This window comes from Pituophis catenifer, unplaced genomic scaffold, assembly GCF_029215685.1.
Source record: "Pituophis catenifer annectens isolate HBS135680 unplaced genomic scaffold, rPitCat1.0.hap2 SCAF_9, whole genome shotgun sequence".
NCBI lineage: Eukaryota > Metazoa > Chordata > Lepidosauria > Squamata > Colubridae > Pituophis > Pituophis catenifer.
Genome location: NW_027256889.1, coordinates 10,399,896 through 10,417,326, shown reverse-complemented (window position 1 = coordinate 10,417,326; position 17,431 = coordinate 10,399,896). Strand labels below are relative to the sequence as shown.

The following is a 17,431-nucleotide window of genomic DNA, read 5'->3' as shown; positions in this document are numbered from 1 at the left end:
TCATGTATGGGAGTTGTGGTTTAGTATGTTGTCGGAACTAGCCCATCACACTCACGATAAGATAGTTTCTCTATAATATATTGTGTTTTGTCAATTTGAGTTTTGGATCAAAAGGTCTGGACTGAGCCAAACTATAGTTTCTGTATGTATCGTAACGTTCAAAGGCAGATTCCCAAACAGAGTGTGATCCCATTTTTTTAGTCTTCATGTGAAAGTCTTCAATTCCGATGCTGTTAGTCTGAGTTAAAGAAATAATATTTAATCATTTTAAAAGACGAGTTGCTGTCCCCTACTTATATGGCACCTGGCTTCCTTGAAATTGGATATATTGTATTGCAATATAGGAAGGACGTTGTTCAGAACAGGTCCAAAAATCCTTCCATTTTCCAGCAGTTGTATCCATGCATAATAATCACATTAGTTATGACACTATACTTGAAGCAGTAGCTTTTCTAGTGGGTCTAATACTAGGATCTGTTTTGTGTGTGTATGAATGAATGAATGTGGAATGAATAATTCCAAGGACTCTGATACTGCCATTTTTAAAAAACTCACTTCTAATACCATTTATTGATTCTTCTGAGACTTCTGAGGCTCTTCAGTTTTATAGGATTCCCAGTATTTTAACACCTTTTGTGACATTTGGCGCAGCTTGGTTTGGCTTGTATGATCCCTCGCCAGATGTGAAGTTTTTTGCCACTGTTGTTAAGTGAATGATGGGTCGGGTAGATGGGACCGGCAAGAGACGGTCCCTCAGATAACCTGGTCCCAAGCCACGAATGGTCGCTAAACCAGTGGTTGCAAGTTGAGGACTACCTGTATGAACAGAATAGGGCAGGGGTGCCAAACCCAAGGCCCGTGGGCTGGATCCAGCCCGCAATGTGGTCGGATCTGGCCCGCGGGGCTGTCCTGGAAAATAAAAGGAACCGGCCCGCATCACTTCAGCCCAGTCTACCCAATGCAAAGAGGAAACATCGGGCCCAGTGTGGCTTCGGCCCAGTCTACCCAGTGCAAAGAGGAAACATGCCAGCAGTTTGGGGAGTAGTGTCAAGCTGGCCACGCCCACCCAGTCAGCCACGCCCACCCCGAGGTCAACCGCTGCCCTGATGCAGGCCCTCAATGAAATTGAGTTTGACACCCCTGGAATAGGGCAATCTTCAACTGGTAATGGACTTTTTTTGGTAGCCTGCGGGTAGGAAATTGCAGTTGACCAGCAGTTTTTGTGAGTGAACCCCTGTAGTTGAGTCATATTTTTTTTTTACAGCTAAGATTTCCCTCTCTTTGCACAGGTACCTCTCTGCTTCCGCATGGCAGGAGGAAGAGGACATTTGCTGAGGACTCCGTTTCCAAAAGGTTGGCCAAACAAAAGGCTGTGGAATCCCAGCGGGAACGTATGGTGAAAGCTTTGGCTGAGCTGCTTCAGAGGACCAAAGGGACCCCAGCAAGGATAGGCCGGCCAGCAACATCTGGTCCAAAAGTGCTCAGGATGCTTCCTAAGCAGACTCAAGCTGACCCATTAAAATCCACCGCTCCTCCCCTTCTTCCACCACCACCGACAGAGAAGACTCTCAATTCCACTGCCTCACCCAGGCCACGAGGCCGGCCACGTGGCTCCTTCACAAAAAAACCAGTTAGACGACCTCCTCACGAGAGCACCAACACTTCAACTTCCATCCCGGAGCCTAACAATAATATACAGCTTCCCTCATCGTGCGCAGAAGAAATCAGCGCGTCTTCTGAGCCGGCCGAAGCTTTGAAGAAACCACCGCTCATCCTCAAGTTCTTCTCCAAAGCCAGGCGGCATAAATCTGGCCAGTTGGTGGTGACTCACGTCCGGCTAAAGACCCATGGTCACCGGAGGGGCCGGAAGAGGAAGTGGAGCGTGGTGCCAGAAAAAAAGCTCTCCCCGCTTCCTTCGGAGGCCGTGTCCGAATCGGAAGCAGTTTTGTCGGAGCCAGATACCTCTGACCCAGAACCCAAACCGAACGAACCCCCTACTCCACATTTGCTGCCAGAGAATCCTGCCCCCGACTCCTCCTCACCTCAGCCCAAATCCCCAGTCTCGAAACCAGAGCCACAACTGGAAGCAGTCGTCCAGGAACTGCAGCCGGCCCCGGAGGCACCCGTCCCAGAACCGGAGGCCTCTGTCCCAGAACCAAAGCCTTCTGTACCCGAAGGCGACGTTCTTCCTTCTCCCAACCAGGGATCTCGGAAACAGGAGCCACAGCAGCCCTCTCCGCCAAGCGATGGAGCTGCCCTCCTTTCCCAGAAGGGGCCTTCTAGGGTTGCCCTTTCTATCAGGGCACAGCGTTTGAAACGGGGTCGTGGGCGGCGCATGGCAACTCAGCCGTTGCCAGGCAAGATGAGGGAGGAGGCTGGGGGAACAGCTCAGCAGTCAGGCATCGCTGGCTCCGAAGAGGTCCCGGCTCTCAAGACCACCTTCCTCAAAAATATCCGTCAGTTCATCATGCCGGTGGTGAGCGCCCGGTCATCTCGTCTCATTCGGACCCCCCGTCGCTTCATGGATGAGATCCCACAGAAGGCAACCAAGCTTTTGGAAAGCCCTGTCCCTGACGGGCCTTTAGACAAGCAGGAAGCTTCTTTGTTGCCGTTGCAGGGGGGCCCCCAGCAGCTGAACCCCTCGGTCCCCGGTTCTCCAGAAAAAGATACCTCCGGGGCTCCTTCCTCCCCATCTTCCCCTAGCGTGCTCCACATAACTTCCACGGCACCGGCCCTGCCTGAGAAACGACGATCTATCCTTCGGGAACCCACATTCCGATGGACCTCACTCAGCCCCACTTTGTCCCCCAAAGATATGGGAAAGGCTCTCTTTCAGGTGCCTAGTGAAGATGCGTCTCTTGTGCCCAGTGCGCCGGCCCCCGTCCCTTCCACCCCAACCAAGCGCACTCCCTTGCTACGGGCTCCCCAGTTTACACCTAGCGAGGCGCACCTTAAGATTTACGAATCCCTCTCGGTGTCTCCCGAAGAGTCTGACTTGGTGCCGGCTTCCCCCGAGGTCAGAAGGGACCCCCCGGTGCCGCTACAAGAAGCTACCTTGCTCTCCAATGAGCCCGTGGTTACCCGCAGTGGCAAAAAGCTGGTGGGAAGGACCAACCACCTTGCTTTGCCCCTCTTCACGGAGGTTCCCAAACCCCTCGAAGCTCAGAGCAAAGAGCTCATCACCATGGAGGACGTCAATTCTCCCGGCGTGGTTCACAAGCTGGCCATCCGGAGAGTCGTGCCTCCCTCCACCCAAGTGGAGGAGCAAGAAGAGAAAGCGGCGGACAGTTCGGAGAGCGAAGCAGAACCCGCAAGCCTCTCTTTGGAGGAAGCGAAGCCCCCCGTGCAGCAGCCCAAGCCCATCGTCACGTCGCTCTCCAGCATGGATAAAGTTTACAGCCTGCTGACTCGCGCCAAGGTGCAGCTGTACAAGATTGACCAACAGAAGCAATTCAAATTCATCCCGGTAAGAGAAACCCTCCAAGTTGAACGATGCAGATTTTGGAATCGAGGCAAGGGTAGGCCAGGTCCATCGGGGTAGGGGTGACAGGTGCAAGAAGTCAGGATCCAGGATAGAGGTCAAAAAGTCCCTGACTTACGACCACCATTGAGCCCCAAATTTCTGTTGCTAAGCGAGGTATTTGTTAAGTGAGTTTTGCCCCCCCCTTTTATGACTTTTCTGCAGTTGTTAAGTGAGTCGCTGCAGTTGTTAACTTAGTGACAAGGTTGTTCCGTGAATCTGGCTTCCCCATTGACTTTCCTTGTCAGGAAGTCGCAAAAGGCGATCGCATGACCCTGGGACACTGCAACCGTCATAAATATGAATCAGTTGCCAAGCATGTGAATTTTGATCATGTGTCCAGGGGGATGCTGCAATTGTCACAAGTTGAAAAACAGTCATAAGCCACTTTTTTCAGTGCCATTGTAACTTTGGTCACTAAATGAACCGTTGTAAATTGAGGACTACCCGTGCAAGTTTATTTCATGCTACCTTTGCATAAGAATCTAAACTACTAACGATCCAGGCACATTGGCACCAGATAAGAGTCAACAGATTTCAAGTAGGGCTGGATTTAGGTGTCTTAAGGGGGCGTAGAGACTCCAGACTGATGATGCATTTGACCCCGCCCTCAGGCTCAGCCCGGTTGTTTCACACACGGGATAGAGAGTTGTGGTTTTCAGGTTGTTGATGGTGTTTGAGCACAGCACAGAGTTCCATTTTGATACCGAACAGATGAATTACTCTATGAATGCACCCCAGGTTAGAAGTCTTGATATTTCCATCCTCTGTTTTGGAGAATTATCAAGGGAACATTTTGCAGATCTAGCACTCAAAATGGTATAAAAGTGGTGCAGAATCCGAAGAATTGGGTTTATTGTCCCTATCTTTATTTAAGTTCTGCCCCTAGGAAAGAAATCAAAAGGTTCTGAGATATTCTGAGCAGTAAATGAGAAGAATGGGGATTGGGACAAGCTACCACCTACGGTTCGAAGGTGATAGCTACTTTGAGGCTGGGCTTATATTTTGCTCTAAAAGTTTAAGACTTGTGGACTTCAAGTCCCAGAATTCCCCAGCCAGCCTCAGAACATGGCTGACTAACTTGGAAGTCCACAAGTCTTAAAGTTGGCAATGTTGGACACCCCTGCTCTACATCAGTGGTGGGTTGGCCGGATCGGGCGAACTGGTAGCGGCGGGTGGGCGGAGCCTCCCTGGACGTCTCTGCGCATGCGCAGAAGCGTTGAGCACGTGCGCATCCACAAGCGAACCAGTAGCGACGGGATTTGAAACCCTCTACTGCTTTACACCGTAGTAGCTTGCCTTTATCAAACATGCTTAAGGTGACCAGTGCCAAAGCTAGCGGTTGCATGCACACAAGTATGCCATGTATGACGACTGTCAAATCTTTTTTTAGTGGGTTTTTGTGATACCGTTTTTTTGTGACATAGCCTGAACTCTGGCCATTTGGTAAGCTTATGGTTCGGTGTGTTTTGAAAATCCTGCAATTGGATTCCTACGTTTAACCAGGTTGAGTGTGCTACATGACGAAGACATGTTTTGTTTGGTTTTGGCTTGACGTTGTTGTGTGAACACAGCCCATCTGTTGTTTATTCAATTAGCCACAGTGAAGCATCGGATGGTTTAGCGTGATTTGAGCGTGCCCTTGGGACTCTGCGCGCCTGGCCATAGCTGTGCGCACCATGGGAAATGATTGGTGCCGCTGTATTGAGAGATTTCTGGAATGAAAGCTGCCATTGTGTTGGAAAATGGGCAGAATTGTTTGGGGAATTAAGTATCAAAGGGGAGTGGGGGGGTCCCAAACCATGTGGGTTATAATGCTTGCGTCCTTTTCTCCTAGGGGTGTCAAAGTATCAAGGCCGAGGCCTTTGAGACTCCAAAAATCCCAGCTGAGCAAGAGACGACCGAAGACCTCAACACGACCGAAGACAAAAAAGAGGTTAGAAAACAGGTAATTTTGCCGCCATGTGGCCGTGTTCCAAATACAAAAGCATGGGAAATCTGGGCACTGTGCTTGATAACCTAGTTATCGTGGCTCACGTCACGGTTTGTGGCTTAATACTATGCGTGAGCTCAGCCACTCACAGGCCTGCCAGCGCGACGTGGCTCAGCACGACGCATGGACCACGGCCAAACCGTCGGAACGGTTTCGAAGAACCAGCTCTGCTGCTTGTCACTCATGATAACGGGTGTTCTTCCTGCACGTTCTTGACAGGGCCAGGAGTCCCCCGTGCAGGGCCCACGGATCAAGCACGTTTGTCGGCATGCCTCGGTGGCCTTAGGGCAGTCTCGTGCGATGGTGCCAGAGGATGTGCCACGCCTCAGTGCCCTGCCTTTGCGGGAGAGGGAAGAGATTGCTGGATCGCCCACCATAGAGGGTGAGTATTTGTGGAAGGGATTGGCTAACAACTCTACTTGTGCCTTCTGGACTCGGTTTGTCCCGCTGGGTAAACGTGTTTCTTGGGTAAATTGTCTATCTTAATATGTAATGCCTGCTAATGACATCATGAGGCAAAGCTTTTATTCAACCTTGGGTGGAATAAACATAGAAAAAGACTGGAACACCTACATAGGCTTTATTTAGACCGGATATACCGTATTTTTCAGAGTATAAGACTCACTGGATTATAAAACGCACCTACCTTTTTTGGTGAGGAAAACAAGAAAAAGAAATCTGCCTCTGCCTCCCAGCAATTTTGCCTCCTTGCAGCAAACAGCAAACAGCCTGCTTTACTTTCATTTTCATTTTCAGCGTAGCTTGATTAGCACAAGGAAAAAAAAAATCTGGTCCAGCAATTTACCTCCTTGCAGCAAGCAGCAGAGGCCCATGCAAAACAGCTGGGAGTAAAACAGCTGAGAGTCGGGAGGCAGATCCAATCAACTTGCGCTAATTAGGCTGTGTTGAAGCTGAAAGGACCTGTTTCTTCTTGCTGCTTGCAGCAAGGAGGTAACTGCTGGGAGGCAGAGGCCAAAGGGTGGGGGACAGTGGGTGGGTGGGGCTACATTCGGTGTATAAAATGCACCTAAATTTTCGCCGCCTTTTGGGGGGTGGGGTGGGGAAGGTGCATCTTTCGGTATCTGTTTGCTTGTTTGTCCGGAGAAGAGGAATCCTGGCTTAGTTTGAGTGGGGTGGGGGTGGAAGTGGCAACAAGGGAGGAAGGAGCACTATTGAAATACATAGCTTTGGTTTCCTCCGTAGGCTTACAAATCAGTGTGATGATCCCTGCAGGTAGAGGTAATGCTGATCATGTTCCCAGGGCCATTTTGTTAATTTCTTAGCAACTCCCTTTTGAAGATTGAAGCGTATGCATGACAATTTTTTTTTGTTGAAAGTGCAATTTGAGCCTGTATTAGGAACACCTTGCAAGCATATCTGAACCTTTTTTTTTAAAAAAAAAAGCCAGGCTCTAAGTCTCATGGTCTTGGCTCTTAGGCCAGGCTAGTTACCTGTTATATAGGGTTCAGATGGGTGTGTGTGTGTGAGAATCTAAATGTGTGTTGCTGTGGTTTATACATGCTTCAAAGAATTTGCTTAAGCTGCATCGTCCCTGCACCTGAATGTGCAATTTCTACACTTTTGCTTTACAAGCAAAACTCTATAATATGTAAATGCAAAAAGTCCTTTTATGGGTCTCTTATAATTCGAGTTGGACTGAAGCTTCTTCAGCCTGTTCCATCCACCGTTCCATCGTGGCACTTTTTCCTCTAAGGAAATCAGACTTCTGCTACTCCCCAGATAAGATAGAAATAACAGAGGTAGAAAGTTTTGTCTAACTCACGGGCTCCCAAATTCCTCAGCTCATTAACCCCTTCATGAAGTTTCAGATTGTTCGACTCCCAAACATTTATTATATGAAAATAATTCAATAAATACAATTTTAACTAACACTGCTAGTACTACTACTAGTAAGGACTATTCAAGACCAGTCTTGCTGGCAGCTGACTGTGCATCTGTGGGTAATATCTCTCACTGCTGGCTACTTCATCTTCAGGACTACCATGTTTCCCCAAAAATACAACCTATTCAGAAAATAAGTCCTAGCTTGATTTTTACATGTGGACCCAATATAAGCCCTACCCCCAAAATAAGCCCTAATTAAGACCCCGCCCACTCCAGGGTGCACGGGGAAAAATTAAGCTAGGGTAGGGATGGGGGGGGAACTGCCTTACCAGGGGTGAAATGCTCCTGGTTCGGACCGGATCGCCCGATCCAGTAGCGATGGCGGTGGGTGGTTCGGAGAACCAGCAGCAAAAATCCTTGCCGCCGCGCCCCCCCCCCCCCCCCCCGGCAATACCCAGCTGAGCCGCACAATCATCAGAGTTTTTTTTTTTTTTTTACTTTTAAAAGCATTTTTTCTACAACCTATTCCGACAAAAAAATGCTTTTAAAAGTAAAAAAAAAAAGCCTCTGATGATCGCGTGGCTCAGCTGGGATTGTCAGAGGCTTTTCAAAAAGCATTTTTTTCTGCAACCTCTTGGCCAAAGAGGTGGTAAAAAAATGCTTTGAAAAGTCTCTGACAATCCCAGCTGAGTTGCCTGATCGTCAGAGAAACTTTTCAAAGCATTTTTTTAAAAAGCCTCTCTGACGATCCCAGCTGAGTTGCCTGATCGGCAGAGGCTTTTCAAAGCATTAGAAAAAATGCTTTGAAAAGTTTTTTTTTTTTTAAACTTGGCCACGCCCACCCAGTCACATTACACCTCCCCCCTCCCACCAAGCCATGCCCACAGAACCAGTAGTAACAAATTTTACATTTCACCCCTGTGCCTTACTACTTACTTTCGGACAATTGCAGCCAGCAAGGTTTTCCTGAAGGCCTCTGTAGCCGATAACAGAGCTCCAGATCGATCTGGAGCTCTGTTATCGGCTACAGAGGCCTTCAGGAAAGCCTTGCCGACCGAAGAAGTTCCTGAAGGCCTCTGACAGCGAAAAGAAGGCCGGGGGCGAGGCGCACAAGTGAAGTGAGTCAGTGGATGACATCCCCCCCCCCCAAAAAAAAATAAGACCTGGTAACTTTTTTGGTGGCCAAAAAAAAAAAAAAAAAGTAGAAGACGGTCTTATTTTCAGGGAAACATGGTAGTGTGGAGATCTACAGAGACCCCAGAAGATTAATTGACCCCAATTGGCCTTCTATCATTTATCAGTTACCTCTTGACCCCAAGCCATTTACCACCCCTTGGGTGGTCCCATTGACCCTTGGAGGCCAATCTTGAACACCTTGGGGAACTCTGATCTAACCTGTCAAGTCAGAATCGTACGTCAGCTAATCATCGTGGGTTCATTTTAGCTGCAGTCTGGGATGAAGTTCAAAGAGGCTTACAGGATTAGGTAATTGCAGCATCGGGCGTACAGTCAGGTTAATGTTTGGACTGTTCCACAGAGACCTCGTCAGCGTCCGAGAACGAGTGTGGCCAGCAGAAACAAGTGAAGCCGGATTCCGCCGTCAAGGCTACGCCGCCCCCTGTGCGTCGCCATGTCTCTCACCATCACGGCAAAAAGAACCGAATGACTCGCTGTGGGAAGTGCAAAGGATGCCTGAGGCTCCAGGACTGCGGCGAATGCATCAACTGCCTAGACAAACCAAAATTTGGCGGGCCAAACACTAAGAAGCAATGCTGCGTGTGAGTGTGTCTGAGAAGTCCCCAACTCCAGCTCCTTCCGTGCTTGCTGAGCATTAGAAAGCAGGGCTTCAGGGTTTTATCCATAGCCGAGAAGAAAGGCTAAAATCTGTAGCTACTTGCTGGGCTTCTTCGGAGGAGAATCATAAGTCAGGGAGTCAGCAGAGAGGGGACCACAGGCATTGACATAGTAACATCTTTGCTTATTGGCTTGATTTATATCCTGCTTTTCCTCTAAAAGCTCATAGTGGCTTTTATAGTCCTCATGCTATCAGTTTCATCCCAGCATGGACTGAGTGATGGCGACTGGCCAGAGTCACTCAGTGAGCTTCCATTAAATTGTGGGTTTTATTAGGAGATTCCCTTAACAGAGTTAATACCTAAACGAAGGGTCTCCAACCTTGGCAACTTTAAGACTTGTGCACTTCAACTCCCAGAATTCTGCTGGCTGAGGAATTCTGGGAGCTGAAGTCCGCAGGTCTTAATGTTGCCAAGGTTGGATTCCCCTGCCCTAAACTTGACGGTATATTACACTTACACATTCTGAGACCCCGGTTTAAATGCCCTCTAAAGGTGCACCTAAGGTTGAGTCAGAATACTGAAATATAAGCATGGCGTGTTATATTCTCTATAAATCTGTATCACAATTAATGTGCAAGTTAAATACAAGGAGTCCTCAACTTACAACCACAATTGAGCCGAAAATTTATATTGCCAAGTGAGAAATTTTTAAAGTTAATTTGCCCCATTTTACGACTTTTCTCGCCACGTTTGTTAAGTGAATCACTGCAGTTCTTAAATTAGTAACACGGTTGTTAGGTGAACCTGGTTTCCCCATTGACTTTGCTTGTCAGAAAGTCGCAAAAAAGGGGTGACATAACTCCAGGACACTGCAACCGTCATAAATGTGAGTCAGTTGTCAAGCATCCGAATGTAAGTCACGTGACCGTGGGGATGCTGCAACGGTCGTGTGAAAAATGGTCACAAGTCAATTTTTTTCAGTGCCGTTGTAACTTTGAACGGTCACTAAATGAACTGTTGTAAGTCAAGGACTATCTGTAAATGCAAACTTCACCATGCCACACAGATTGTGATAAAGATCCCAAACTCTTATCAGGTTGAGTTGGCTAAGTGATGGGATTCAGCCGGTTCGGGCAGGTTTGAGTGAACCGGTTGTTAAATTCCCCTCCCCTTCCAGGAGTCCTCACGCGCCCCATTTTGACTCCCCAGATAAGTGCAGGGAGGCCTACTAGGTCCAAAACGAGGCCCGGGGAGGTACAATGCCCTCCCCCCTGCAGCCCGTTTTTGTTCCCAGAGGCTTCAGGCAGGCCTACTAGGCCCAAAATGGGGCGCAGCGGGTATCCCCCCCCCTCCCGGCAGCCCATTTTTGCTCTCGGGTGCCAGAGGCCAAGTGCTGCCTGTCACACCCCCTGGCCACGCCCACCCAGCTGATCATTAGGGCAGAGAACCAGTTGTTAAATTATTTGAATCCCACCACTGGGATAGCCCGTTTCCTTTTGTTATCTTGCCTTTTTTCTAGTCTCATAATTTGGCTCTGAGTAGGTAGTGTGTCACTTCTGAGTGCTCTGAAGCTGAACAGATGCCACCCTACCAGCATCTAACTCACTGCTGGAATTCCTTTCTCTCTTTCCAGGACTGTCTTACAATTTTCTACAACTGGATATTGCCTGCTGTGAGTCTTTGGACTCTTATTATTAATATGTGCGATAGGGCAGGAAGGAGAAGGTGATTAGGCAAACTCGGTAGCCTTGTTTTCTTTTTCTAGTCTCAGGAGGCTAGCCCTGATGATGTTACCGAGTTGGATAATGAAACGTCTGCAAGAAAACAACCAAGCTCAGAGAGCACCAAGGACCCCTTTGTTTTCTTATACGCACTCACACAGTCCTTAGAGTTTAGAAATATCCTGTTTTGGGGCATGATCTTCCTGGAACAGAAAAACAATAAGATTGCAATGAAAACGGCAGAAGTGTAGGACGGAGAAAATAATCCCTGAAGAAAACTCTTGGAACTCTATAGAACTAGAACCACTCTTTTTCAATCTAGGTAACTTTAAGATGTGTAGACTTCAATTCCCAGAATTCTTCAGTCAACCTGTCTTAAGGAATTCTGGGAGCTGAAGCCAACACATCTTACAGTGGCCAAGACTGAAAACACTACAATAGAATCTCAAGTCTTCTCCCTCATGGGACAATGCATACTTGTCAAGGAGGATGAAAATTCTTTTTCTTTTTCATAGGTGTGGGGGAGGGGAATAGAAATTTACAAATTGTGCAGGCAGGACATTGCATTTCCCCCAGCAAGTCTTAGAGGTTTCATTTTAAGCATAAGCCATCCTTCTCCCAACCTGGTCCTGCCAAGAGGTTGATTTTCAACTTCTACATCCAGCCAGCCAGTGGGAGGATTCAGATACCCAATACATTTGGAAAGCTTCATGTGTCCAATGTCAGGGTTCCGATGGATGCCCTAATTAAATCATGAGCGTCGAGCCAAGTTTCAAAAGAAACCCAGTTATTTATTAGGAACTTCATGTTGGCACGTTCCAAGTGAAGCCAACTCTGACCCCACATAATTTACAGCGCAGACTTGACTCTGTTTCCCCCCTCCCCCCAGGGTGTGTCATCAGTCACATTCTCCAACGGAGCAATTTCGCGGATTGTAGAGATCACTCCCCTCTGGCCACTGTAGGAAGCCCTGGGAGACAGCCTTGAGAGAGATATGTCTGGAATGTGCTTTTGTTTTTGGCTGCCATGCTGCTTTGCCATTTTCTCATCTCCCTTGCCTATGGCAACTTGAGAGCAGGCCAGGGATGCTTTATGAGTTGACATCCAAATTATTGTGACACACGTGGGTTTCCTAATTTTAATCGGAGTCATTGTTTTCCTGTCTTAGGACACGTGTCTCTCTTGCTTCTAGCAGAGTGATGTGATAGAAAGACCAATTTTCTACTTAATTTCTCCAATGAACCCACCTTGTCCTGAGGAAGGCCTAGGGCTCTGCTGCTGGCTTTGCTTAAGGCTTGCGTCTAACCTATTACAGAATAACAGAGTTGGAAGGGACCTTGGAGGTCTTTTAGTCCAACTTCCTGCAGGAGACGCTATATCATTCCAGACAAGTTGGCTGTCCAGTCTCTTCTTAAAAGGCTTATAAAGGCTTATAAAAAGCCTCTGGTCTGTATGACTTACGTTTCAATGGCTGTCAAATGTGAATTCAGTTAGGGTGAGAAAAAAGGGGCTTCAGGCATCATGAGGCATCCAGAGCCCACCCACTCCGCCTGCCGTTTAAAAACATCTTTTAAAATAATTACAGGAAGTTGGCATTGCTGCCAAACAAAACATCAGATTCTGGCATATTTTCAGGAACGATCCTGGTTCCCCACAAAAGGCTTACCGTGACACTAGAGAATTCAACATTTAATCAATTGGTATTTCTACTTAATAGTCCACTGTGGCAGCCATGTTACCCTTTGAGCCGTGGTTGCATAGTGGTTAGAGAGCAGTACTGCAGGCTACTTCTGCTGACTGCCGGCTGCCTACAATTTGGCAGTTCGAATCTCACCAGGCTCAAGGTTGGACTCAGCCTTCCATCCTTCCGAGGTGGGTAAAATGAGGACCCAGATTGTTGGGGGCAATAGGCTGGCTCTGTAAACTGCTTAGAGAGGGCTATAAAGCACTGTAAAGCAGTATATAATCTAAGTCCTATTTCTATTGCTATTGTGCTCTCCTAAAGTCCAGATGTGTCCCCCTCCCAAGCTTGTGTCCTTGCTTATTTCTAAATCCCTGGGCTGAAGAGTCTGTTGGAGGTAGTTTTTCTTTTTTCCTCTACTCTGACAATGTATGTCTGGCTGACAGGTATCGGAAGTGCGACAAGATTGAAGCACGGCGAGTGGAACGGCTGTCTAAGAAAGGTAACAGTTGAGTGATTGAACATGGCTGGACTAATGTGCTCCTGTGACTTGGTTGCGTGATCATGTGTGGTCCCTTCTCTGTGTGTGTGTCTTTGGTTTTCCTGTTAGATATTCTATGACCACCTAGTCAGGGGCATATATATTTTTTTTGGAATATTTGTATACCTTTGTATAACCATACTAGCTAAAGTCCAGCCCATACCAAAGGGCTGGAATTCTGCACTGAATGTCCAAACTTGGATGGCGAGCACTGATTTCTACATTATGCCGGAATGAATAATAACGTTTGATGCTTCACATCCCAAGTGCCTGTGTTTAGACAGGCTTTTTAATGTTCTAGTAGTTTTGCCTTTGAAAAGTTTTGTATAAGTCCAAAGCTAATGTTTCTACTGTCTTTAATTGTAGCTTTTTGCAATTGTGTGTTTTTGATACACTTTCATTGTTTCCTCGATTCGGCTTTGTTTGTTTTATCTACCTTCCTGTTAAACCACACGGGGCGTAAATGTTTGTGGAAAGGCGGGTTGACCAATGGAAATGACCATTGCTAATGACTCACTTTGTATATTGGCGGGTTTCTATTTTACAACCTGTGCAGATTGAACATATTAAATTGTAACACGGCACGATTTTGTGAAGAAGTTGAAATGTGGTATGTAAACCGTCAGGGATGGGGAAGAAGCATTAAGTCCTATGAGACGAATAAAGGAAGGGTCCAAGTTTGGGGGGGGGAGCATGTAGTATTCTTTGGAAGAAATGGTACCTCCCTTAAGAAAAGCTCATTTCCTTGGACCATAGAATCCTTCCCTTTTGGGGCTGTGGGAGGAACACATTCCTCTTTATGGTACATTTCTGTGCTGCAGTTCCCTACATATTTGTTGAAAATACATGCTTGTTGTAGAATATTATCAACAAGCCCCCAAAGGTGACTAGCCTGCTCTTAAGGTTGAGGGCTTTCAAGGTGTTTTGTACTGGTCACAGAAGAGGTGAAACCAATATGAAAACCAAGCAGAGAAGGAACTCAAAGTCATGTCCTCTCCTGCCAGCCCAGTCAGTCACCTTGGATGACCAAGGCAGTTATTAAATATCAAGGTCATCAAGTGAAGGTGAGCTCCTGAGGATCTGTGTACAGAATTTATGCCAGAAACCAAATCATGCATTATGTGGCTTGATGATAAACATACAGAACATCAGATGTCCCACTCGGGAGGATCCAAACTCATCTTCTGCCCTCCCCCCCCAGGATACTGCTGTGCTGCTATTGAACAATGTCTGCTCACTCACACTCCCCCGGGCCTTTTTCATGTTTCTTGGAGCAAAGTCTGTTTCATGAAGAGTAGTTTCCAGAGAATCTTTAAATAAATAAATTTCTATTGCAGTTTGCTTCAAGAATATTGAGGTGGGGGGGGGTGGGGGCAGAGGCCCTATTGAGTTAGGATGATTTAATATTGGGCTGCTTTGTGCAGTTAGGCCTCAACACAGAGCCTTGGTACTACAGTGGTTTAAAGCACCCTGTTATTAACACAGCTGCCTGCAATTTACTGCTGGTTCGAATCTCTCCAAGGCTCAAGGTTGACTCAGCCTTCCATCCTTTCTAAGGTAGGTGAAATGAGGACCCAGTTTGTGGGGGCAATAAGCTGACTTTGTATAAATATACAAAAGGATGAAGGCTATTGCTTAACGCCTTGTAAGCCGCCCTGAGTCTCCGGAGAAGGGCGGCATATAAATCAAATTAAAAAAAAAAAAAAAAAAAACACTTTAGAAGCAGCTCATTACTGTTGGGACTTGGCCTCTAATTTTGCTTTTTATTTCTCGATGAACATTGCAGTCGGTTTAGCTTTGTAGGCTGTCCAGATCCAAAGATCTGAGGCCAGAGAGCTGACCTGTTCTTGGCTCAAAGGTGGGGTTTTTTTCCAAGTGGCAACTGAACTTCCTTTATTTTTCCTTGAAGGTGTTTCGCTTCTCATCCAAGAAGCTTCTTCAGCTCTGAACTGAAGAAGCTTCTTGGATGAGAAGCAAAATGCCCTCAAGGAAAAACCAAAGTCAAGTCCAGCTGCCCCTTGAAAAAGCACCTTTGGGACAGACATGACCTGGATGACTAAGAACCTTCATAGACATAGACCTATTTCTTAAGATTTTTGCTTTCTGAAAAAACGTGCTTGATTGCACACAAGCTTTATATTAAAATGAAATAAATTCCAAAGACCTGCTCTACCTCCACAGTCACAGTTGATCTTTTCACCAAGGAAACACTTTCATATCAGGTCAGACTTTTTGACCCTCATGTCTTTGGGCTGTCAGCAGCTCTCCGATGGCCAGCCTTTCCCCTCTCCTGCTGTTTCCCTCTGGAGCTGCCAAAAATTATTTTAGGAACTTTCTACAAAGCATGACCTCTTTATCACTGAGTAGTTGCCCACTCTTGAGTGGATGCTAACTGGTCCAGTGACCTGGTTGAACGTATTCCCAGCTCTGTATCTTGTTTCTTCTTAATGTGTATTGTCCGTAGCCATTACACTGAATTGTGCTTGTTTCCCCCTAGAATGTGCTGTTCCTTTCACTCCCCTTGTTTCATGCTGTGACAAATACACCTAAGCCCTGAATCATGAACTATTGGTACCTGTTTGCAATTTGAAATATTGTTCCATCTAGTTGACAATCTTGGGCAGGCTGTCTTTCACTAATTCCATGAAACCTGAGATTGGTGCCCCAAGGTTTCCCATCCGGTCCTTCTTCCAAATGCTAACTAGGGTTGGTCCCGCTTAGCTTAAGGAAGATGGCTCCATCACACAACCTCCAGGCCACGTCTTCGATCCTGGGGACATAAGCTCCTTACTGTTTTCTCTGGAGATACATATTTGGTTTCACGGAAATATAGCCATGAAAGGGAATGTAATTTAAAGAGATACCCTGTTTAGGTCATTGTCTCCTGCCCCAAAGCTATTTAAAACAGGCCCTTTGGCCTCAGATTTCTTTCCTCCTAGCACCATTTCTCCAGTCACCTGTGTCCCCAACGAAAGAAATATGATACTCATCTTGGTCTTTTGTTTCCTCAAGCGAGGGATTCCAAAAACAAAAATATTTGGCAAACCCCCGGGCTGTTCTTCTGCTGCCCTTCCAATGGGAACGTGGAAATCTGATCTGCTGCAATTTTAAGTTTTCATTATTGGTGAGGATATAAGCACTTCTATGATATTGCCAAACGGTGCAGATTTTCTACCGCTGACATTAGCCGTGCGTCCATCTTGACCCTCTCTTGCCCTTCAGAGTTCAGTTTTTTTGTAGGCTCCTGTCATATGGAAACATTTACCCTCTTAAAGCGACTATTAAAATGCTATCTAACCTTTATATCCTGCTTTCCAGTGTTCTAATTGCTCTTAAAATGCCTCACGCTCTACTAATCCTTAAAAACGGCCTTGGGAAATGGGATATGTGGTGCTCTCTGTCCTGCACATGCGTGTTGGGGTTGCTGAGGCTCGCAGCGGGAAAACTTCCCTAAAGTCACCTTGAAAGTAAGACCATCCTGAGTCATAGCCTAGAATAGGCGGTCTAAATATAAGAGCTCGGTTTAAACCCAAGTTCCTTGATTTGGGGTGGACGTGAAAGAAAAAAAGTCACGCCAATCGGTGGGCTGAATTGGTCCCTTAGTCCTGATATTCCCACTTCCTGTTATCTACTGCAGTTTTCCCCTAACCTGTGGCCTCCTCAGATGTCTCGATCCTGGCTTCCATCACAGTTGAACAGGCTTGGGACCTGCAGAGGTTGATGCATTGATTACTGGAACGAAGCGTGTGGGAGTGGCTTAGTTCTATGAACATGCGCGAAGTCCGAGTTTACAGCACACCTTTGACCTTCGTACCAAATTAACCCATTTCCTTGGCTCATACAATACGTCGAAGCCTATGCTAAGGAGAAATGGAGCTAGGTTGCACAAAATGCTAACCACCACCACCACCAACAACAACAACAACAAAAAGTACCAAATGGGAAAACTAAATAAACTTTGCTTACTGGGCCAGTGAAACTACTAACTGGCCTGAATAAGCAGGTTGTTCGGACATAGGTTGCCTCTGAGCCCAGGAATTGGGGACGGCTCTCAAACCAAGCTCACACCACTCTCCGCTCTCACAATAAAACATCCGGAAGGTTAGAAACAACCAAGTTTTTGTGATGCAGTTCTTGGAACAACATAAGTAGGAAACCTTTGCTGTTCAACGAGCAGATTCCTAGTCCTCCTGTTTATCCCTAATTAATGCTGTAACCCAGCCTAGCTGAAATTACCCATGCTTGCTGCTTGCTTATAAACCCATGTCTTCCTTCTCCTTCTGTTGTTTCCCCCTGGTGCTTAAGCTTTAGATCAGAGGTCTTCAAATTTGGCA

At 46.8% G+C, this 17,431-nt stretch overlaps 1 protein-coding gene across 2 annotated transcripts in view; it reads left to right on the top strand.

Moving 5' to 3' along the window:
• KMT2B (lysine methyltransferase 2B) overlaps positions 1-17,431 on the top strand; it is a 79,809-nt gene that overhangs the window by 12,994 nt on the left and 49,384 nt on the right. For both annotated transcript variants that reach the window (XM_070950125.1, XM_070950124.1), the window contains exons 3-7: positions 1,290-3,466; positions 5,358-5,468; positions 5,733-5,895; positions 8,896-9,136; positions 13,003-13,058. In XM_070950125.1, coding sequence (XP_070806226.1) covers positions 1,290-3,466; positions 5,358-5,468; positions 5,733-5,895; positions 8,896-9,136; positions 13,003-13,058 — 2,748 coding nt within the window. The remainder of the gene's footprint in view (positions 1-1,289; positions 3,467-5,357; positions 5,469-5,732; positions 5,896-8,895; positions 9,137-13,002; positions 13,059-17,431) is intronic.